This window comes from Chinchilla lanigera, unplaced genomic scaffold (assembly GCF_000276665.1).
Source record: "Chinchilla lanigera isolate Chin_1 unplaced genomic scaffold, ChiLan1.0 scaffold00034, whole genome shotgun sequence".
Taxonomy (NCBI): domain Eukaryota; kingdom Metazoa; phylum Chordata; class Mammalia; order Rodentia; family Chinchillidae; genus Chinchilla; species Chinchilla lanigera.
The window spans coordinates 22,043,507-22,069,226 of NW_004955435.1; the positions used below are offsets into that span (position 1 = coordinate 22,043,507).

General features: G+C 36.2%; 1 protein-coding gene across 2 annotated transcripts in view; it reads right to left on the reverse strand.

Moving 5' to 3' along the window:
* Wars2 (tryptophanyl tRNA synthetase 2, mitochondrial) overlaps positions 1-25,720 on the reverse strand; it is an 82,909-nt gene that overhangs the window by 11,277 nt on the left and 45,912 nt on the right. For both annotated transcript variants that reach the window (XM_005389073.2, XM_005389075.2), the window contains 3 exons: positions 16,961-17,218; positions 3,382-3,462; positions 843-928 (listed from right to left, as the gene is read on the reverse strand). In XM_005389073.2, the coding sequence (XP_005389130.1) occupies positions 843-928; positions 3,382-3,462; positions 16,961-17,218 (425 nt within the window). The remainder of the gene's footprint in view (positions 1-842; positions 929-3,381; positions 3,463-16,960; positions 17,219-25,720) is intronic.

Here is a 25,720-nt window from a genome sequence, read left to right on the forward strand (position 1 = left end):
TGCCTCAGCCTCCTGAGTGCTGGGATTATAGGTGTGCACCACCATGTCCAGCTGTGAAAGTTGAATAAAAATTTAATGCTTAGGCTTTAGTAACACAGTCAGAGAGGAACTATAACACTAACAACATTCCACAGCCTCGATAGCTACATGTGGCTGGTGGTGACAGTGTTAGAAAGCACAGATGTAAAACACTTCCATATCATAGCAAATCCTACGGAACAACATTGTTTTACAATCCATATTATGCAAGAAATTAACATTTGTAACTCTTGAAGTTTAATTGTTACTAGGGAAATATATATGGAACAGTATGAAAAAATACAGGTTGAATAGAAAAATAATCTGCATAGATAAGAAATATATACGGCATAGTGCTTGAGAGCACAGGCTGAGGAAGTATACATGGCATAGTGCTTAAGTGTACAGAAACTTTGTACTCAGACTTCTGGGATTCAAATCCTGGCTCTAAGTTCTGCACCATACATGACTCTGGGCCCAGAATTAACCACTCTCTGCCTCAGTTTCCTTGTCTGTAGAACAGGGATGATAACAGTGTAAATTTTACAAGGCTGTTGTCAGGATTAATATATATAAAGCTTTCACAACATTTGAAATACACATTATGTGATACTGAAGTGTTAGCTCTTCATGTTACCATTTTCTCACTGAAGCATACTTCTATGATTTAGTTCCTATCACTAAGGAATAGACAAACCGATTCACAGGTCTGATCTTTTCTGTGTCTCCCCGCTTCTGCATGGACCAAGCCTTTGTTTTATGAGTTAAAACACTCTCTTGTCATCACAAGGATGTGTAAGACCAGAGGTGGCCTTTCTTCTTACTTGTAGGATAGAATGTCGGCTGCCTGGAGTACTGGGTATGTGAGCAGACCCATCATCCCATCGTGTTTCTGCTGGGCAGCCTTCACCTAAAAAGAAAAGGGGAAGAAATCTGAGTTGAACCTAATTATACTGTTCAATTAAGAAACTGGAAAGTATGCCTGGTGTGGTGGCACATGCCTATAATCCCAGCACTAGGGAGGATCGCTGCAAGTTCGAGGCCACCTAGGCTACAAAGTGAGTTTACGCCCAGCCTGAAGTGCACAGTGAGATCCTGTCTCAAAAAGACAAAAAAAAAAGAAAAAAAGAAGAAATTGTAAAGTAAGTGAAGAGTGATCTGAAGCCACCTGTAATAACATACAACCTCAGTTCCTTTTAGTGACTATCTTCTGGTAGGCTTGCCTTCAGGCTCCAGGTTTACATAAGAATAAAGTAACTACTTTACCACTGTTCACTCATTTCTCCATTCATTCACTTAATCATTCATTTATTTATGTTGGGTACTGAACCCAGGGCCTTGCTCATGGTATATACACATTCTACCACTGAAAAACACCTCTGTCCCTTGAAAAGATCCTGAACTGTTACTATTTCTTATTTATTTTATTAAAGACAAAGAAATTTTCTAGGTTCTAAGTCAGACAAAGTTCAGATTTCACAGATAAGGTCAGAAATTATCATGAAAAGTGACTTTCTAGAAATTAACATGAGTTGGGATCCCCTTATTAAAACAACCATGATAAAGGCTACATCAGACTTTTCACTGAGTAAAGATTATGAAAGTTTAATTTGGAGGTGAGCAAATGAGCTCTTATCAGGTCTTCTCCTGGTACCAGAATCCTGCTCTCAGAGCATTCTTCACAATTTAGTACTTATTTAATTTTCTTTGTAAATAGACTACATCTGTCCATGTGTCTTGCTAACTACTATATCCGTAGCACCTACTATGACATAAGATTTGCAGAAATTACCACCAGAATTTGTTAATGATGTTTTGACCATAGAAGACAATAATATGGGCTGAGACAAGGTTGAGATTTGAAATCCATGTTTCCCACAAATAAGAGATCACTGACTAGTGCAAGGGGTTCTCCAGAAAATCAGCTCATTCACTAGTAATGTGTAATCAGAAGACCCTTTCAAATCATTTTCAAGGGGGAAGAGTTCCTATTAAATTAGCATTCACTTCCTATAGAAAAAGCTATCAGCATTAAACTTAGTGGTAGATTATGATGATAAACTGGGAAAGTTCTGCCTAAACCAAAATATAGTAGAGAATGTTATAGAATGTTGTTTTTATTTTTTTATTTTTTTGGTTTTTCTCCGGTACCAGGAACCGAACTCACGACCTTGCGCTTGCCAGGCAGGCGCTTTGCTGCTGAGCTAAATCCCCAGCCCCTAGGATGTTGTTTTTAATTCCTGGCATGTAGTGAATATGCAGCACTATCAATACTACCTTATTTATTTAGTGTCTTAGTCTGTATGAGCTTCTATAACAAAATTATTATAACAGAACGTAATACACTGAGTGGCTTATACACAACAAAAATTCATTTCTCATAGTTCTAGAGGCTGGAAATTCCAAGCTGAAGGCAAAGTTAGTGCCTACAGAGGGCCTACTTCCTGGCTTCTCAATGGTGTCTTCTCTCTGTGTTCTCACTTGATGGAAGGAGCATAGAAAAAAAAAAATCTCTCTGAAGTTTCCTACACTTTTTATGAGAGCTTTCCTTTATGATCACTTCGCAAAGGCTCCACCTTGGGGGATCAGAGTTCAGCATGTTAATTTTAGAGGAACACAAATATTCAGACCACACCATTAAGGTGCTGTTACTTCAGAGCTCTTTTTTTTTCTGCAGCATATGTGAAGGCTTCTGAAGACCAACTTTTGAGAAAACCAGTGGCCCTGAAAAGATGCTCAAAGGTGCTTGAAACTGAAATTAGTGTTGACATAGCTGAGGGCCATCTACCATTAAGTGATCCGATTGCAAAAATAAATGGATGTAAATTACTAAAACTATCTAATTTATCTTTCTCAGTGAACAACTTATAAAAATACAGGCTTAGTTTTTCTGTGGGTTTGAAATGTTTCCTAGACTGAGTGTGTTTAAATATTAAATATGTTTTCTCTCTCCCCACAATGAGTATGTTTTTGCCTTACTGCCAGTTAATTCCAGTGGAGATGAGAAGCTTTGGGGGTTCAAATCCAGACTTCAAGGTTTGAAACTATAGCATTTCAATCCAGAAACTGTGGTTGCTTGTTAAGTATAATGCGATAGGTACAAAGTCATCACCAAGCTGATTGAAACACAGATACGAAGATATAGTTCATAGTATTTATAAATCAGAAGAAATCTTGCAGACCCTTTCACTTTCCACTTAATATCGTGAAACAGAGAAAGACGCTGTAGCAGCCATTAGCCAAAGATGCTGTAGCAGACCAGGGAAAAAAGGAGACTCAGGATTCCCAGAGCCTAACACAATAATAAACAGAAAGTGGAAAATGGCTTCCTTTGTATTTATGAATGAGACCATTGGCATTTACCTTCCACTGGTGTAAATGTTGTAATCGAGTCAGTCTGACCATGCAGGTAAGGATCCAACTTAATTGTGTGTGTTCAGACACCTAAAGAAATAAGATAGAATGTTAACAAAGGTGATCAATAATTTCTTGAATGTCAGCAAAACTAAAGAGTAATAGGTATTACCTCAAATGGCTGAGAATAACTTTAGTGAAGATTATTAAAATAAGGACAGGTAAAGGGGGTTTAGCTGTGATTCATGATAGAATTTTAGGTAAAGGAGAAATTATAAAAGCCAACCTATACACACACAGTCCAGGTCCTTTCTAATCAGTTTTTACATAGATGAAAACATTACATGTAATAATGCCTTACATGTAAATGGTAGAGATATCACTGAACTTAAAGATTGAATTCTTTAACTCTAGAGAGATTTGAAACTTAGGAACGATCTTATCATCCCATCACTCCAAAGGGTATTTTTATAATTTCTAGTTCTTCCTCTTCCTCCTTCTCCTCTTTTTCTTTCTTTACATTTCCTCTCTTTACATGTTTTTAATAGAAGAGGTCTAGTAGAAAGAAAATATAAACTTTCCCCAATTTGCTTTTGTTTGAATCAAATTTAGTCAAACAACCAAGGCTGGCAACAATTGGCATGATTCTTGGGTCTAAGCCATGGTCTAACTGATGACCTGCAAGTTCAGTTCTATGCATCCCATTTCTGGGTCTTGGGGATTCCTAGCTCTTCATCAACAGTGGCTTTTTTGTGTCCATATGATTTCCTTAAAAAGCAGAGACTGTTGCCAACTCTGCAAAGTGGCCCCAAATGTTTTCTTTGTGGATTTTGCAAAAGAAACATAAAAGAATGAAACTGAACCAGCACTGGCCTATTTCATTGCCATCTGGTGTAACATAGTTTCTTGCTTTTATGCCCCTGAAGTTATAGAGAGAGAAGAGTTGTTTTCCACGTGTTTGACAAGGAATCACTTTTAAAGTTTAGCAAGTTACTAGGCTGAATCTGTCATCTTTCTTCCAAGAGGCATTTGGGTTTCATTGAGGGCAGTGACTTTGACAGCAATGTCCAAGCAAATTGCTAACTGCTGCTATAAACAAACAGATACCAGACAAAAAACGGTAACCCAGGATGTAAGCAAGAGGATTAGAGTTGGTTCCAATCATCAAGCCAAACACATTCCCATTAGAACTAATCCAACAAGGGCTATGTTTTGGCATGAAGAAGTATGTAAGAATTTTTTCCCCTTTTACTGAATTGGGGGATAGGAATGAAAACAAAAAATAACTATGGACGTGGAGAAGAGACAACATGGCTCCTTCCCTTCATCTCTGGTTCAAATGCTTAATATTGGTGATATGCAAAGAGCTACCACTATGTCTCTACTAATAAGCATTTTCCTTGGAGTAGTCTTTCATTAGGGCATAGGGTATGAAACTTAATATTCTGCAGAGATGTTCCTGATATTTCCAAACTAAGGAACATCAAATTAGTTTAAATTATCCTCATACAGAAAAAGTAGGTTAAAAAGTTAAAGGGAAATAATTTTTCATAATTCATCATTTATGATTATATAAGAAAAGTAGTATTTCAAAATTTGGTTATCTTTCTATTCAAGCAGGCAAAAGCAAAAATTGTAGGCATGAAAATATAGTATTTCCTTATGTTGTGAAGTCACAAACAAACAAACATAAGATCTGTGTTATCCACAGAAAAGCAAAGGCAGTGGCCAATAACGTGGATCACTAACCATCCACAAAAAAGTCAGCAGCAATTAGGAGAAAAAAATGAAGTCTTCTGACCCTCTAACTGTTACAAGCGCATTCTTCAGTTCTACTAGTTCTGCCAGTCTTAGTCACTTCTGTTAAACAGAACCTGGCATATTGTATGTGTTCAGTAAATATCTGTCGAATACACTAACTCTACCAAAGCTGCAGAAAGAAAAAGGCCATTAGATTTGGCTGCTGACTTCTTGATCCAGGCAAAAGCAATTTCAAAGGAGTGATTGAGATGGAAGCTAAATTACAATGGGATTAAGAACAAGACTAGAAGATGCTATATAAAGACAGATGTACAAGGAACAAAGCAGAGTGGTTAAGAGTTCTATCTTTGGAGTGAGATTACTTGGGTCTGAATGCTACTTCTGCTATTTATGAGCTGAGAGACTGGGTAAGTGACAACCTGTCTGTGCCTCAGTTTTGCAATTAATAAGGTGAAGTTAACAATACTATTCACTTAACAGTGCTTAGAAAAGTACTTAACACATAGTAAACAGCCAATGTTATTATTATTATTATTATTATTATTGCTATGTAGGTAATTTTCAGAAATACTTTTAATATCCCATTTTGATATAATTATAGATTCACATGCAGTTTTAAGAAATAATATAGAGTCCATGTACCTTTTCCCCACTTTCTCCTAGAGTAACATCTTGAATAAATATAGGTTAATAGCACAATCAGGAAGCTGAATTTGATACAATCCATCTATGCTATTTAGATTTCACCAGTTTTACATGTACTTACTATGTGAGGGTATTTAGTTATATGCAACTTTATCATATGTGTAATACATTTGTTTTTTAAGAATAAGGTAACAAGTAGGAGCTTGTATTAGTTACCTTTCCATTGCTGGGACAAAATAGCTGACACTGATAAATTAAAGGAGGAGAGAAGCTTATGTAGGCTCAAGGTTTCAGGGGTTTCAGTTCATGGTCAGCTGGCTTTAAGAGACAAACTATGGCAGATCATGGTGGAGAAAAGCTGCTCAACTCATGGCATCCAGGAAACAGAAAGCAGAGGAACAGCCAGAGAAAGATGTCCCCTCCAGAGACATGCTTACATTGACCTACTTTCTCCAACAAGACCCCACCTCCTAATTGCACATTCAGCTATGAACTCCCCAATGCATTAACCCAGCAATGAATATAGAAATGCCAGGATATTATCACCTTCTCAAGCCCCAACTCTGAACATATAAGCCTTTATGGAAGACATTTTTTTATCCAAACCATAACAAGGTTAGAGAGTAAAAAGTTTGTTTTTAAGGTTGGATAGATCTACTGCATCATGTTTCAATAGGAAGAGAACTTCTGAGGATATAAGAAAGGAAAATTTGAAGAACAATATCCTCAAATCAAAGTCAACTTCAGATGCTTTCAACACCATTAGTAAGGACAACAGGTTCTCTTCAATGATGAAAGACAGAGATACCGGAGCTGCACTGTGCTTGAGACTCCTTTACACCATTCTTACTCAAAACCATCCCAGCAGGTTTCACCTCACCACAGCACTAAAACTTCTCAGTCATGATCATTCATGCTCACAGCTAAGAAGCTGTCCTCTTCCCTGACATGCTCAGCATCATATGACATAACGGAGCACTTCCTCCACCATGACACATTTTATTCAGATGGAGCCCCCAGACACTGAATGACTGTGGTTTTTCTTGCTAGTTCATCAGTTTCTCTTTTCAGTCTCCTACTGTTTGTACTTTCTCTTGCCCTTGATTTTGTCATATTGCCAACTCTCAGGTTTTAGTGCTTGGTTCTTTACTTCCATTCTTTCTTATACTTGCTTTTTGCAATTTCACGTTAACTCATTGCTTTAAATACAATCCATAAAATAGATGACTTCAGAATTGATACTCCAGCCAGGCTTCTCTGATGAACTCTAGACTCAATGCATCAAATTGTGTATTCAGCATGTATGTGGTTATTACTGGACATCTCGAGCTCAACATATCTGCAACCCAAAGATTCTTCATCTCAAAGTGTAATAAAGATACATTCTTATTTTTAATGGCGTTTAATTTATGAAGGTTTTTCTTTATGTTTAGCAATTTTGAATCTTGTTAAAATCCTTAATGACTAAAGAAAATAAAAAATGCAATTAGCTGTTCAACCCATTGCTCTCCTGCTTGACCCATTGTTCACCTGCCTCTGTGGATGGAAATTCTATTCCGGCTGTAGTTAGGGAAAAACTTTGTGCCATTCTATGCTTTTCTTTTCTCAAATTGCATATCCAATCTAGCTGAAAATATTAGTGCCTCTAATATCAAAATACAGTCAGGACCTCACCACTTTGCACCACTTCTGCTACAACTGGGACCTAGCAAAACCATCACTTTCCTCTGGCATCCTGTAAGAATTTCTTCAGTGGTCTCTGCTTGTGCCCCAGCTCTCCTACAAGCTACTAATAACAGGGCAATTAAGATGTCACAGATTATATCATCTCTTTGTTCAAAATCCTTAACTTACTTTTCATATCCCTAGAGTAAAAGGCCAAGTCCAGTCATGGGCTCTGAAGCCAGGCATGATCATCTCCCTCCATTCAACACGGTCACATCCATGACTCAGATCCCCCTCTGGAATCTCCTCCTTTGCTCCCGTTCTCCTGTGTTCTGGCTTCATGTTCACTGAAAACACTGGAGCATTCCCCTGTCAGAGGATTTGAAATGGCTCCTTTCTCTAACAGAATTTTCTCCCTAAAGATATTGACCTGGTTAACTTCCCCACCTTTGATCAAGTATTATCTCATCACTGGGCTTATCTAGACCATATTATTTGAAATAGCTGTACTCCTAATTCTCCTTAATCATTTTCCTGTATCTCTTATCATCTTCTAGTATACTTTGTGTTTTGCTTATTTATTATGGTTATTTATTTTGTTACTCTAAAAGAATGTAAGTGCCATGGTGGCAAATATTTTGGTATATATGATATAACACGAGTACTTAGCACAATACCGAAGATATAGTAAATGCTCATTAAATATTTGAGAAATAAATGTATGAGTAAAATTAAAGCTTTAGTAATAATAAATGCCTACATAAAATGTGGTACATAATGGAAAATGTGGTGCAATGGCATATGGTATAACAAATAAAAGAAGTGAGACAGATTTACATATACAAACACAGATCACAAAACATACTATTCTATGAGAAAAGAAAATTTAAAAAGTACTATAATCAACCACTTGTAAAAATTTCTAAACAACAAAATAAAAATATTTTATATCCTCCATAGTATCATGAATGTAAAATATGAGCTTCTGAAAATAGATGCAAAAATATGAGCTAGACTGATATATGGCAAACACAAGATTTTAGGTGCCTAAGGTTAGAGGAAAGGAAGGTAATGGGGAGAAGCAGAGGGAATAAGCAAGGCAAAGAATTAAAAGGGCCTTCGACTTCATCTATAATTTTATATAAGGAAATCAAAGCAAATATGACAAGATTCTAATATACATCCTTGATACGAGGACTTGAATGTTGTAATAAATTGTCTGCTTTTATTACATTTTAAATAATTTCCAAAAATATTCAATTAATAAAAAGAGTACACAAATACATTAATTCCAAAAGATATAGCTGCTAGGTATCAATCACACTTACTCAAGTAATTACCTGGTTCAGTAATTCCTGGATCAAACCTCCAAGGTACTTTCAGTGTCAAGGTACTTTCATAGAATTTCATTATTTTCCATCTAAATGTTATCTTCCCAGGAATCAGGTGTTGTAAGTTTTAGTTAGGACACTTGGAAGACTATTCAGAGTCACAAATTCCCATTTATTGTTTCCTCTCGGAAACTAGTGATTTCATGCTGAGTTACTTTTATTAGACTCTTATCATCCCCATGACAAATCCTCTTAACAAGAACCTTGTACAGGGATCTGATTTTAATTAAAAGAACTCAGTATCAGTGATAAGCTCCCACTCTCTTCAGCTGGTCTGCCTCTTGCTAGTACTTGTATTTGCCAGTAAATGCGTGTACACACTTGGGGTTCCTGAACTTGTTCTTTGTCTAAGACTTCCAAAGCTAAGTAAGTTTTTCCTATCAACCCCCTGACATAAAAAGTCATTCCCATCTAAATTTTGTTGGTGGGTAGGGGATTTAGCTCAGTGGCACAGTGCCTGTTTGGTAAGCATGAGGTCCTGAGTTCAATTCCTGATACAAAAATGAATAAATAAACAGCCTCCAAATTTAAGCAGCTTGCAGAAATTGAGTCTTTCTTATTTACATTACATAGTGGTACCTACAGATTAGCTATAACTGATTTAACTGTCTTTTCATTCCAAGGTCCCAAGTGAAGAAGTAGCTTATTTTTTGGAACATATAATCTTCATGCCAGAGGAAAACGACAAGAGAACTACAGCAAATATGGAATGACTTAACAATTTTGCTTGAACATAACAAATGATAGAGAACCACAGAAAATTATCAAATCACAAAGATAAACAAGAGAGGGAAGGAAGCAAGCTACAAAACAACAAGAAAAGAAGTAATAAAATGGCAGTAATAAGTCCTTACAATCAATAATAACCTTGAATACATGGATTAAATTCTCTAATCAAAAGACACAGAGTGGCTGCATGGATAAAAGGCAAGATCCAACAAAATGCTACCGACAGGAGAGCTGCATGAGCTTTAAGGGCATACTTGGGCTGAAAGTGAAAGGAGAAAAGAAGATACTGCATTAGGATTCTACCTGGACAAGGTATACATCATACTGATTCGCCTTCCTCTGACTAAAAGAGAGTCATATAGACAATCTCAATATCTGTGTAGTGAGAAGAGAAGCTTCTCACACAGGATGCACTGTCAGTCACAACGCAATGGGTGAGGACACACAGCCCTCCTACACAGAGCTTAAACTACTGCTTTCAGACTACATCTGGTCTATGGAGTGTTGCTGTTCAGCCTCTGGGCTAAAAATGATATTTTGCATTTTATAATGGTAGCCAAATTTTAAAATGAGAAGAAAAGGAAACAGGAGAATGAGGAGGAGGAAAAGGAGAGGAAGAAGGGAAAGAAGAATGAGAAAATTAGGAGGAGGTAGCTGGTCATGGTCGTACATACCTATAATCCCAACACTTGGTAGGCTGAGGCAGGACAATTGCCATGAGTTTAAGGCCAGTATGGGATACATATTGAGACCATGTCTCAAAAAACAAAACAAAAGAAACAAACAAAAAAAACCCAGAAAAAAAAAAAAAGAGATGGTGGTAACTATAGTGGTGATGGAGTCCACATGTAATCTGTTTTCTACTCTTACAGAAAATGAAAATGAATAATTGTGAACAATAACAATCTACCACACATATGTCCCTCAAATTAGCTAACCTGAAAGAAAATAAAGGAGGTGATTTGTCCAGACCCTGACAGTAAACAGTTCATTTTTTTATAAAAGCTACCTTTTCAGTAAGTTTCCATTTAAATTTGCCTCAGAAATTTAGGTCCAACAAGATAATTTTTTTCTCTTTTATTACATTAAAATCTAAAACTTCTCTATATCAAAAAATACAATTAAAGGAGTGACAAGGCAAGCTACAAAATGGGAAAAATATTTGCAATGGCAGCTGCTCCAAGTGAGCACATAACAAGAAAGACATTTCAAAGAAAATAAAAGGAAGATAGTGGAAGTAATGAAATAGACCACGAAGATTCAGGAGAGAGCTCTACAAAACTAAATTTGTTCTCTAAAAATTCCAACTGTTCTCCTGCAAAATTCATCAAGGAGAAACAAAAGAAGAACAGCAGTTTAAGGAACACAGCCCATAAAAGGGGTTGGTGTTGATAAAATTTCAGCTTTCCAGTAAAATCAGAATTTTAGAAAACACGTACCTATCACTAAGTATAGACCAGCTTCTCCATATCTGCAGATTTCCTGATGGGATCTGAGGATGGGTTGCAGTTTGTAAGGTCTGCATGATTCAGTCTTAAATGTGAAAAGCGAAACTTAAAAAAACATTGGTTTCACAAATTTTAGGTGTAACAAAAAATAGCACTTAAAGCCATCATCTGAGAAAGTAAAGTACAGCATAGGATTCAGAATATGTAAAGAACTTCTATAAATCAATAAGAAATCATTTCAAAAGTAGGCAAAAGATAGAATGAATAATTCACAGAAGAAAGCAAAAGGGTTAAGGAAAATATTTAATGTCACCAACTTTCAAGAAAATGCTGATAGTCTATTCACTATAATGGCAAAATTAAAGTATCTAATAACACATCAATATTGCTCGGAATTAGACCAATAGGAATTCTATTGGTGGGAATGTAAATCAGAGTCTAATCTTCCGAGCAACCTGGCAACACCTATATATCATACATCCTTGTGATTCTGCTGCTAGGTATATACACCTACAGTCTTTCATTTGTGCTCAAAAGGCATTTCCCACTGTGCCCACTGTAATACGGTTTGCAATAACAAAATACTGGAAAAAAATCACAATATTCTTGGTCAGGAAAACTGGTTCATAAATTGTGACAGAGCCAGACAGGGGAATACTGTACAGCAATTAAAACAAACAAATCTCAAGCCACGTAACATGAAACCAGATCATACAGAGGCGGAAAGATATGCAGCATGATACTATTTACATAAAGTTTTAAACATGCAAAAGAAATAATATAGATTACTTAAGGCCACATCATATGAAATAAAAATATAAACATTTATGTGAGAATGATAATGTTAAATCAGTATCATGGTTATAACTGAGGAAGCAGGGAACAGAATGGGATTAGAGTGAGCTATTTAGAAAGTTTCTATTATATTTGCAATTTTTTTTTCCCTAAAAAACAGATACCAAAAGCAAGTATGCAAAAAAGACAGCATTTCAAAGGCATTTATATTTATACTTACTGAATGGTTGAAATATTTCTTCAAAAGTCTCCAAACAGAAAAAAAAGTCACCAAGAAAATCTGAACATATTTAATTTTACTTTATTGCAGTGCTGGGGATCAAACCTAGGGCCTTGTGCTTGCTAGCCAAACACTATACCATTCAGTTATACCACCATTCCTGAAAATATTTTATTATTGAGGATAAAAAGAGGCATTGTCATTAATTTGATATCAATCTTTTAGATTTTTTTTTTTCCTTTGAGACAAGGTCTTGCTATGTAGTTCAGGCTGGCCTTGAACTCATGGCAATCTTCCTGCTTCAGTCTCCTGAGTGCTGGGATCACAAATGTGTGCCACCGCGTCTGGTGATCTCCATCTTTTAATCCTACTATACCTTTATCTAAATCCTTTACAACATCAGGGGACCTGGTAGGACAGTACAGCATATGTACAGTGGGGTAGGGTGATACAAAGTTAGTATTAGCCAAGGATGATACATCATTTTAGTTAAATCCTTATTACAGACATTAAAAGGGGAGTTCAGAAAACTTCAATAACTTGTACAATGTGTTACAATTTAGAGGCAACAGTGACATTGAAGTCAAATGTATCTGGTTCTAATGCCTATAATTTTTCTACTACTGCTCTGATAGAAGTCTCCATCCAAGTCTCCCCAAAGTACTTATACTCTGGGTATAAGTAGGGATTATACCAGAGCCTTTTTACTGAGTTTTCTTTTTTTTTTTTAAATTGAGACAGGGTGTCACTAAGTCACTAAATTGCCCAGACTAACTGTGATCCTCTTGCCTCAGCCTCCTAGAGTGAAGAACTCTTCTTGAAGGTATAATCAAACTATGACCTGTTCCTCTGGCAAGGACAGAGGCAAGAAAAACACTGCAACTGTTTATCAGGTCACACAGGGGTAATGATCTAAGCAAGAAGTGGAACAAGGGTTCCAGTGGAAACTTTTTAGAGAGGCAATACATGAAAAGTTGGTTATATAATCATTTTCCTAACTTCTCATTATTTGTGCCATAGGCCATTTAGATGCTTACTTTTCCCAGGAATGCTGGAGGTAATATCAAGTTTACAAGTAAATTCCCCAAGTCCATTACTCTCTGCAGACATTTTTTTGCTTCTTTCTAATACAAGCTAAATATACACCTGTTCTTGATATCTAACAATTTTGAGAGTTCAATAAACAAGAACATATATTCAAATATGATTCTCTAATTACCAGGATAAATAAAGACAGTGGAGACTCTAAATCTTAGGCCTTCGTTTTACCTACTAAGACAAGGAACAGTGAGTCAGGTATAACTTCTGTTTGCGCAGACAGCCGAGATTCATACAGGCAGCTCCTTTGGCCTTCATTCAGAAACTGATTCCTCTATCATCCGCTTTTATTTATTATTATTATTGATTTTAGTTTCCTGGGAAACAAAACATAACTCTAACTAGAGCACAACGCCACGTTCCAAAACTGCAGATTCCATTCTTCTCCCTGGACTGTTTTGGACTTTCTATAACACGATGTCTAACGGTCTAAACTCGTTTTTCTGGTCTCGGCAGAAAGCCAGCGCCTAAAGCTATGTCATCCACTTTTTATCTTCCATCTGCAGGGTGATTAGATTGCACAAAAAGTAACAGTGAAGGATGTGGAGATCTATACCTCAGAGACATCTGTGGCACTCAGATTGGATCTGCACTCAGGCCTGCTGGATATTAAAGTCCATTGACTTTGGCATTTAGATAGAGACCTCTGCCAAACACACACATAGATGTGCATGTGCATAGGGGTGCGTGTACACACACACACACACACACACACACACACGCACGCACGCACGCGCGCGCACCCTTTTAGGACAGAGTCTGTAAAATTTCCCACATATGGCAAACATATTTTAGGGGAAGCACCATGACTATAGGCCAGTGGGTGAAAAAAAGAAAAAGAAAATAATGAGAAAAATCTTCAGTACATCTAAATTGTTCCAGTCAGAATGCTAAGAATGAAAGTAAAGGATGGGAGATGAACATTATTGGTAAAATCAGCATTATAACATAGCTAAATTCTTTCCCTACTCCACATCATTATCCGGACTTTTTCTGATCCAGAAGAACAGCATATGGGAACAGTGTCTTTATACTCTAGCAGTAAATACACTGTAAAAATTCATGTAAATTTAAAAATACAAAAAAGTAATAAATGTAAAAATAATTTAACACAGTGAGAGAGTGAGATCATATGTGGGATCTAAAAAACTCAAACTCATATAAGCAGAATAAAAACATAAAACAGTATTTTTCTTTAGCACACAATTTCAAATACTGTTCACTTTACTTACAAATAATTCTGTGTATATTTGTCTGGGGTACAGGTGTAATTAACTTAACTGGTGTTGACTTTCAAAGCTTTAAGAATAATTATTTTTCAAATTCCTATCCTCACCATAACTTATTTAATGATCAATTAAAGACTTAAATGTACAACAAAATTCTCAACTAACAAAAACACTTTATAAAATGCGGATAGGTGATCTGTGAGTTATCTGTCCAAACAATTGATTTATCAAACTTCCTAAAATAAAACCAGAAAAAAATTCTTTCACATCTGCTTTATAGAATTATTAATGAAGGTGAATCCAATCATGTGAACACAAACTGATGATAAAAATAGCTTCATGATTTAGTGGAAAAAATGGTAGCATGATGCTTCCTGAGACCTCGCTGCTGAGGGAGTTTCCAGCTAAACTGAGATTAGATTTTTTTTTTATGTGAGGGGAAGAGAAAAATATGCATGCATTTTTGGTAGAAAGATAACTGCCACCAAGGGAATGAACTGCAATTCTGTAAGACTAGGACAGGAGCGAAGGGCAGTTCAGTTGTCTAGGCAAGAAATAATTGAAATGGAAGGTGAATTTTCTTACCCCTCATTTATGAGAGGAGCTATACAAAGTCTTTCATATGAGGTACTCTTTCATAACTGCTGTTTTGTACAGCAATGTACCATATGGAAAAAGAGTATCCACTACTGAGAATTTTAGATCTTATAGAGGTCACTGCCAAATACCTTTACAAAGGAAAACGCATCTATAATATGTTAATATTATAATGTGGTAGTTACTTCTGGAGGAGAAAGTTTAAAATGCATTTATTGAATGTTGCTATAAATAAGCTGTTAATATTTACAAGTTACTTAAGAAAGCCATGTGACCAGGAATGACAACAGATTGATATATTCAGTCTAGAAAAATAACAAAATATGTACTTGTAGCTGGGAATGCAATTTTTAGAAAGAGCATCAAATAAGGACCAAGATAGAGTTTGCATCAAAAACAACTCCAATGGAATGAAGAGGATGTGCTCTGAAAAATGTGTTAGGTGACTCAAAAGTTGATGTTAATGCTGACCACCTTTCTGTGTCAGAGAGGATGAAAAGTCTGAGTAAACCTTATTTCATGAAATATGAGAGATACATTCCTTTCAAAGAGAAAATGAAAATGCTTCCAACATAAGGTGACCGAGACAGAGAGAATCAGAAACAACTAACCTGAAGAAGATAAAACCTACATGGTAAGGATAGTATGTAATAAATATCTCCCAGTATGTGAAGAGTGGATATATATAAGAGTTGTCTGTTTTTAGAAAGCGGAAATGAAATGAATGGATGAAAGTTAGAGAGGCAGATGTTTGCTCAATATAAACAGGTACCTGACAGCAATTAGAGCTTTCCAAAATTGAATTTGAAAAGTCATGTGTAAGTAAATGTTTCTTGACCAAAAAAACAAAACAAAATAAAAATACCTTGGGGGGAATTACCTTTATGGGCCTTCTTTTTTTTTTTTTTTTTTTCGGTACTGGGAATCGAACTCACGACCTCGAGCTTGCCAGACAGGAGCTGTGCCACTGAGCTAAATCCCCAGCCCCCCTTTATGGGCCTTCTGAAGATTACATTCTAGCATTTTATCAAAATATCTATGTGCTGGCAACAAGCTTAAATTGATAACCTCATTCATTTTTTGAAGATAACTCATTATTTCACGTGTGTATGTGCGTGTATGTCTTTGTAGTGCTGGAAATCAAATCCAGGGCATTGTGCATGTTAAGCAAACAGTCTACTACTGGGCTACACCTGAACCATATAATACATACTTTAATCACTTGTTCTGTATGAATTGTTACATTAAGTTCTATGGGAAATAAAACATACGTTAAAATAATGATAGATGCTTATGATTAAGGAAAGTCATTCTTTCGCTGCAGGTTAAAGTAAATTGTAATGCGGGCTTGATCCGGTTAGAATTGTATTATATTTGCTAGGGTGTCTCTTAGTTGTCCCGTATCAGGGCCAGACTATTTGCCTGTCCAAGAATAAACTGATTCATCTATAGTGAAGATATGAGTCAAATATTTTGGCTTTGTTCTGAAGCCTTTCTTGGCTTGGCCATAAGACACTGGGACTTTGTCTTCCAATTTCTTATTTTATCAAATCTTTTCAAAAGCTATTATACAATAAGTGAATGAAAGGAATTATCCAAAAGGCCTTCCAAATTCATAACAGGTAAAGCAACACTAGAATTATGTAAAACTATTGATAACTATATCCTATTCTTGATCAAAGAGATTATCAACAGCAGGAAGTCATCAGATTAAATGCAAACCAATATAGAAAAATAATTCCAAATTTAGAAGTACTGATCAGATACAACTTCTTGGTAGATGAAGGACTAGACATTTTCAAAGAATAGTGGAAGTTGAAAAATACTATTGAAATATGAAGACACTTAATGATAGGACTACAGATAAGAGATTACAGTGAAATAATCACACTCAGTGAAGTCATCCTCAATTTTTAAAAATCATGAAAAGGAGCTGTTTGAATCATTCAAATTTTTCTTCAAGTAATCTGAACATAAAAAATTTTCTTGGTTGTAATCTGACCAGCTGACCTGAGACTGTTGAAAAAGGATGCTTTTCTCTGGGTTTATGCCACAGGCAAGGAGAGCAGCAGTCATGTCCAGGATGCTCTGCTGAAGAACGGCAGGGTCCTGGGGCACAGTGAGGGAGTGGAGGTCAACAACACTGTAAAGCACCGTGTCATACTCATCCTGTAACTTCACCCAGCTCTCAATGGCTCCGAAGTAATTTCCCAGGTGAAGGATTCCTGTAGGTTGAATGCCAGAAAATACTCGCTTCATGCTGTCTTTCTGGAAAAATGAAAAACAAACACATTTGCTTATGAGGCAGGATTCAGGAATCCTATGCTCATGTGCTGCAGCTATGGTAGCTAGTCCTATTTTTGCAAACATTATCTGCTATACAGTCATCATCATTATGCATATTTTTACCTGCTTTCTGCAAATCACTATGCTAGCTGCTATTAAAGGTAGAAAATGACAAAATGTATTTCTGCACTCAAAAACTTGTACACACAAAAATACGTAAGTCTGTGCCTAGGAAAAGATAAGTAAACGTTCAATGCAGTAACTTAATTTGACTAGTGTTACAACGTGAATTGTAGAGTACAGGCAGCAGCCCCCACGAAGGAAAGATGACTGTGATTCTGATGATCAGTGAAAAAAGATTCAGACATAGAATCAAATTGCAGTAGACATTAAAAGAAACGTAAAAGTTTTTCATCTGATTACACTTATTCTGCAGGTAAGAAAATGACCATAGCATCAGGGATAAAGATTACTCCCATGTAGTTATGGTTTAAAAAAATAATTACTGATATAATTTAAAGTATACAGTCTTGAGCTCAAAATCGGGAAACATACCAAGTGTGATAAAAAGATACAGTGAATGTTTAAATTTTAAAAACTTCTCACAATAAAAGACAACTTGCCAAGTATCCCCCTCAAAATAGTCCCCTTTGCTTTGGACACAGTGATTGCACCATGCCTGTCATCTTCTGAAACAGTTCTGAGAAGTCCTCTTTTGTGAATGTCTTTAAGAAATATAATCAAAACTAAAATGAATGCTATCCAATGGAAAGGAAGGCTTGCAAAAAAAGCATCACAATGTGTCCTCATCCACATTATGCAATGAATTTGGCACTGTGTGACTTCTGGCTCTTATTAAACGTCAAAATGATCTTGAATGGTAAATGTTTTTAATTGAATCAGGACATGGAGGTAGCCAGAACAGTGCTATTAAAGACACTCATGAAAGCGGACTTCCAGAACTGCTTCAGAAAGTAGCAACAATGATAAGTGTGTTTGAAGGTAGAGGAAGTATTTTGAGGGGGATTAATGGTAATGTGTTTTTTACTATAACAAATTTTTGTAAAAAATTTGGACATTCATCATATATTTTCACCATATCTTATACATTTTATTTTCAATACTATTTTTGATAATATTTAACTTTTTGTACTTCAGTTTCCTTTTACTTTTGATAGTCATATTTGATTTTTCATTTCTTCAAAAGGAGTCTTTAACTGCATAATTTTATGTTTTAAAAACAGTTTTTGTCATTTTCTCTTTGGATTATACTTTCTGCTACTGAAGTTATAGTAGGAAAGTGAGACGAAAAATGCAATACTGGTAAAAAGCACTATTTTTCTCCTGAATAATTTTAATATTCAAAAAACAAATAAGTATATATCAGTAAATGTGCTACAACTAAAAGGTTCTGAAAAAACAAAATGTATTATCATTTTAACAACCATCATTCACAAGTAAAGAGCAACTGGGATGAGGGAAAAGAGAAAAGACAAAAGGGTAAAATTATGTATATATGTATATACAGGATAGCTAACATAGTTGTACTGACTTCTATCACTTTATTGAAAGGCACAGTTAATGATTAATTATTTTGATCAATCTTGCACGTCTATATTTGTTTTCCTGAGTAACCACCTTGAAGTTATCAATATGTAATACAATAACCATTGTTGGGGCTGGGGATTTAGCTCAGTGGCAAAAGCGCCTGCCTGGCAAGCGCAAGGTTGTGAGTTCGGTTCCCGGTACCGGAGAAAAACCAAAAAAAAAAAAAAAAAAAAAAAAAAACCATTGTTAATTCCCTGTCACCTTGTCTGTAATTCAGTATTGTTTGTACTATTCTTGTGCTACTTTGTAAATGGTTGTCTGTTTCTTAATATGTTTTTGCTCTTTTACTTCTAAAATAAATTTTAAAAAAGTCACAGCAGAATATCAGTAACACTAGCTGTAACTGACTAGGCAACTATTATGTTCCTAGCATTTATGCTCATGGCCTTGTATACATTCGTATACTTAATCCTTACTGTACACAATATGATACATAATTATCTCCAATTTTCAGGTGAGAAAACAGAGAAGCACAGATCTGAACAGACTGTCTGTGTTCACACAGCTAATAAGTACTGGGATTGGGATTTTAAAATAAGGACCACTGGGGCTGAGGATTTAGCTCAGCGGCAAAAGTGCCTGCCTGGCAAGCGCAAGGTCGTGAGTTCGGTTCCTGGTACCGGAGAAAAAAAAAAAAAAATAAGGACCACTGACCTCAAAGCCCATTTGTGCCCTCTTCACTATGTGCCATGTTTTGCTTAGTCATCCTCTATTAAGACTTTTTACATTTGGCATATTTTACAACTTGCAAAATAAAGTTACAAGGGAAATAAAGTACCATTCATGTGTGCGTGTGTGTACATATATATATATCTTATATATCTGTATGTATTATGTGCCAAATTTCTCTAATGTATATATGACTTAAGGTATTTATGAATACCTTCAACTATACTACTATGTGGTGAACTATTCTTAGGTATGTAACAAAATATCCTTTCTACCACCAGCTGCTATACTTCCTTTTATTTTTAGCTACTGTGTCGGATCTGAGGTATAATCTTATGGCTTAATTTCACCTCTTTATTAAAGACAGGTCTTATATGATCATTGACTATTTGTACTTCTGTGAAGAACATATTCAAGTTTTTTGTCCATTTTTCTCAGATTGTACTGTCATTTATTAAGAATTTACATATATTCTAGATACTAATATTCTGTCAATGACATGTATAACACATATATTCTCTCACCCTTCGGCTATTTGTCTTTTCTTTATGTTACCCTTTGATGAATAGAAGTTCTTAATTTTACCAGTAAAATATATAACTTTTGAAAATAGTTTTATGTCATAAAGGAAATTTTTCACTATCCAGAGGTCATGAAGTATGTACATGTGTACACATGTTAAAATTTTATCTTTCATGTTTTGGTCTGTATCCATTTGGAGTATTTTACATATGATATGAAGCTGGCATTCAATCCTCACCACCCACACACTCAATATGGACATCTCATTGTTCTAACACCATTTATTGAAAAGGCTCTGGAAGGTCATTACTCTGGAAGGGTATCTCCGTCATAAAAGGATTGCTGTATGAAGAATCTGTTAAGAACTTGTTCTTTCAAATTTATCCCATTTGGATTATTTTTCTATATCTGTGACAGAATAATGCTGCTTTTTAAATAAGTCCCAGGACCTAGTAGGCTGAATATTTTTCTCCTTTTTTCCTTCTAGGTTATCTTACCCATTGGCGCTTTATACTTCCCAATACATTTTGGAGTCATTTTGTCAGATCTCAAGGAAAATAAAAAACCTGTTGAAGTTTTCTTGACTGGGATTACATGAGGCTTACAGATCGCTTTCATCAGAGCCACTACCCTGGACTCCCCTTTCCAGGAAACCATATAGCGTATTAAGGCTTTATCTCTATACCTAACATTAGTTCCTGAAAGATAACCAACATTAAATATGTGAGTGTCAAGACCATGTAACTTTTCCCCTTCCCTTTCCCTAGGAACTCCAAATGTACAAATAACCACTTATTTTCCTGCCAAGATCACTAAGATGACATCTCTAAAATAGAATGCATCATCACAGTTCCACGGTCTGGAACTGTACTCGATCCAAGCACTCAAGAGGAGACCTGAGAGATTTGTGGCTCTGAGGATATGAGAAATATCTTTTTTTTTTTTTTTTTTTTGTCATTTTGAGATAGGGTCTCAGTATGCAGTTTGGGCTGTCCTTGAGTTCCTCTGTAGCCCAGGCTGGTCTCAAACTTGCAATGATCCTCCCAAATGCTAGGATTACAGGCATGTGCTACCACGCCTGGCATGAGAAATATCATTTAAGTAACTGAGAACAAATACAATCTAACCATTCAAAATCATAAATGCACATACACTTTCACTAAGTTTTCAAATGACTAAGTCTTCAAATCATAATTTAGAAACAGTATTTTAAAAATACTTTCCAATTGAGAATTGAGGGGAAACAGAGAGAGGATGGAAGGACAAAGGGAGGGGTGAAGGGAGGGAAGGAGGGAATGAGGGAGAGGGAAAGAGAGAAAAGGAGAGAGAAAGGGAGAGAGGAATCGGGGGCACAGAATGAGTACATATATTAGTGAGGCTTCCTCCAGTACCCAGGGACCTTAACCAGTTCTGGGTTCCTGATATGGGAATAAGCAAAGGAATTTTCACTACAGTAAAAAATGATTAATGGGCTTTAGGGTTGATTGATGAAGAGAAAAAACAAAGCAGAAAAACAAACTCTGAACTTAATAAATGGAAGGGAAAAACATTCCATCCAGAAATACTTGACTCAGAAAGAAGAGGGACTGCTTATGTTAATGTTAAGGGTTATAAAGATTAGAAATACTAAGCTGAAAAATAAAGACTATGACTATTTCTACATAAATTCCTCCATGGTCAAACTAAGAAATTATTCCCCAAGAGAAATGCAGGAAACAAATTCTTGAGAAAACTAGAAGAGAAAGGCACTAGAGGAGAGACTGTGGGAAAAAAGAATTGTGACCAGTGGGAATGCGCTAGACATGACCTAATACATCTTTTCCATTCTCTAGTTTCTGAGATTCTATACATTGGTGCAGAAAGAATGATATTATCGTGAAATAAGAGCAACAAGAAATGTTTTGTTCAATTTTGAAGGAGTTATTAAAAAATACTGACTCTAAATAGGAGCTGGATTCCTACTCGTAAAAATATACAGAGAGTATCCTGCTCTTCTAGGGTGAGTTTATGTTCCCGTCTATTCCCCTGCAAGAGCCAGCAGGTGGCCTGGCGGCATGGCAGGGGAGATATGCCTGGTACCATGAGATCACAGGGTTGGAATGCAGAGTTTAGGTGGTGGGAGGATGGGGGTTCTGTGTTCAAAAGCACTAGAGTTGGAGAAGAATGAAAATGAAAGAAGCACGGGCTTCCCAGTGGGCAAGAGGCAAACCACAAAGCAAACAGCTTCAAGACTAGCCCATAGGCATTCACTCACGGGAGGGCAGGCTATAGCTGCATCCCAGAAGGCAGGAGGAGAAAGAGCGTGCACTTCGCAAAACAGGTCTTCATTTTATGTCAAGCACATTTCCTTAACAAATGCCACTTTCATCCAGTGCATATTTGGCTTCGTTTTAGAACTAGCCCTGTTAACAGCCCTGGGACTTGACATTACTATTCAGAAGACAGGATAAGTGTTTGAATCAAAGGTAGAAGAGATTTGTTAATTCAAAACACAACTGAAACTATTCCTGTGGAAGCCACTGCATATATTTTATAATTTTTAAATGTTAATGACTACATTCAACAGCAATTGAAAACTGTTAGTATAGCAAAAGAAAATGTGATCCACTCAAGACAGCTTCTGTCTTTAATCCCAAAAAACAAATAACATACATCAAAAGAAGGCTGTCTTTCAGTTATTTAAATACTTTCAACTTCAATGCAGTGGTAAGAAACAAAGACTTCCACCGAAGTGTCTGTTTTCTTACAGAGTCCCCCTGCACCAACTGTAATGGCAACTGTCCAGCGATCACACTTTTTTTAACTACAGTCAAGAGTAAAGCAAAAACTTGACTGAACAATCATCACATCTTACTGGATAAAGCAAAGACCTTTTATCAAAAACTGCAATGAAGAAAGTAAGCAATAATGTTACCAGGTAATTGTAGTGGTCATCGCTTTCTGTAAATCTATTTATTTTCCTAATTGTACATAAATTAAAAATACTTCTTGCAACTCTTACTCCGCAGCTTATGTTGGCCTACTGTTTTAAACCCGTGCCCTAAAACAGCAGGGCAATAAATAATTTAAAGAAAAGTTTTCTATAGGCTTATTTAAGCCATTTTGAAAATTCAAGAATTATGCACCCATTTTCCTTACACATACTGTGCCATCCTTCCATCACGTGATGGAACACTTTTGCAGATGTGCTTTTCTTCTTGTGATGAAATTTAACTACCAGAAGTGTACACTTGCCCTTTCATGTACTTGCCCTCATTTAATGGAGGTAGGAATCACTGACAACACTTTCCAGGAAGGAAGATACTTCAAGGCTTAATAACCTGCAAAGGCAGGTGAGTCAGATCTGGATCTGAGTGTTCATCCCGGGCTCCTCCTGTTCTCCTAATTGGCCTGTTTTTTAAACACCTCCTGCTCACTAACTCCTTCCTTCTCAAAAGAGGAAGGTGGGCTGCTGAGATGCTAAGGCCAAGGGCACACCACTAGCAGCAGAGCTGGGGCCAGAATCCAGAACTTCAGTACTCTGCCCAGAACAGCATCCAATATTCCCGCCCAAGTTGAGCATGTGCCCCTCCAAAAGGCATGAAACTCATTCCCCACTGTGGTGGTATAAGAGATGGACCTTTGGGGATGTGACTAGGATTTATGACCTTACAAAGAAAGCTTCAGAGAAAGTTCTTTCTTTTTTTGGCCTTTACTCCTTTCTGCTACTTGAGGATAAAGCATTCCTCCCTCCAGAGAGGCAACAACAATGTAGTATTTTAAGACCAGAAAGGAGTCTCTTCAGACACAAGTACTGGTGCCTCAATCTTGGACTTTCAGCCTCCAGAACTTTAAAAAAGTAATGCTATGTTCTTTATAAAATTAGTGAGTCTAATGTTACTGGAGCACAAATGGACTAAGATAGTAGGTTTGTTTTTAGCTACTGCACTCAAAAACAATTGAAAAATCTCATTATTTCATTTCTTGGTACTTAACTATCTCTTTGAGGTATTTCCTTCAGATCTTTCTTCCCCCTATCAAACAGCACCTCAGTGAGTGTCTCCCTAGCAGATGGAAATGAGAAAATACAACATCTTAGAAATTTGGCTTTGAGGAAAGCTTATACCACCATCTTAGGACAGTTAAGCTACATTAAACACACTACCTAAAAACAGCTTTATGGAGTTGGGCATAGTGGTGCAAACCTGTAATTCCAGCACTCGGGAGGCTGAAGCAGGAGGATCTTTGCAAGTTTCAGGCCAGCCTGGGCAACATATTGAATTCAAGGCCAGCCTGGACTATATAGCAAGCCCCTGACTCAAACAACAAAACACAAACAAACAAGAACAGTTTTATTGAGCCAGGTATGGTGGCACATGCTTGTAATACCAGTTCCTGGGGAGGTAGAGGCAAGTAGATCACTAGTTGAGGGCCAGCCTGTCTCAACATAAGGGATAATCTTTTGCAAATTGGAAGAGGATCAAGATATAGAGGTAAGGGGGGAGGGAAGTAAAGGGGCAGTGGAAGTAGAAGTAAAAAGAACTGTGATGGATTCTGCACACATACCAACTACCAACAATAGATATAAAAATTATACACAACATGTATTCATAAACATGATTAAAAGTTAAGAAAGGCTACATGAAGTTTCTGGGTTCAATCTCCAGTACTGGAGAAAAATAAATAAATAAAAAATAAATGAGGCTGGGAATATAGCTTAGGACTATTTGGGTTCAAACCCCAGTATTGTCCCACCTACAAAAGCCTTATTGAGGAATAATATATATACCATAAGATATAATTAAGAATAAACTGTAGGTATTTTATACTTTTACTACGAAGGTAATGAAAACTAAATTAACATATCACTTAAATAAGACACAAATATTACATAAATATGTGCAAAACATTGTCAACTCCTAATAACACTATTGAAAAAGTCAAATTAGCAAGGGTCATATGCTTGCCATGTATGACTTATTTACCATTGGACAACTTACTTTTATCTATTTATTCTCAACAGAATAGAAGTCTATTTTTTACAATTCAACAGCCACAGAATGTTCCAGATCATGGGCAAACCATAGCATGACTTATTTCTATGGAAAGTCGGGGACAAAAACCTAAAGTGATTCAACAAAGAATGGGGAAAAGAAGAATTATAAGTGGAGAATATGTAGAGATGATTGATATAAAAGGTTTTTTCAAAAAGAGGAGCCAAAATGGAAAGGCAGCTTGACGGAGATGTCGGTTGAAACATTTTTGTTTATTTTTTTCTTTTATTTAATTTTTAAGGACAGTAGTACATGAGAAACAAACAAACAAAAAATAGAACAGTAGCAGCATACCAGTATCACAAACATAAACAAATCAAAGCAAAAACATTCAAAGTGATACAGGGTCTCAAGACAAATTAATGCAAATCAACAGTGGTTGTTACGTTGCATATTGCTATCCTCAACTACATTGCTCAGATTATCAGATGTAAGGATGAAAGATTGCTCAAACCATTAAAGAGATTAAGAAAATAATTCTTCAATAAAACATTAGAGATATTAGAGAATTTCACTACACAAGATGGTAGGTGTTCACCATTGTAATTCCATTGCATATCGTTACCTTCTAATCAGTTGCTCAGACCACCAGACACAACCATGCAAAGTCGATCAGAACATAAAAAATTGTGAGCATTAACTGTTCATTTCA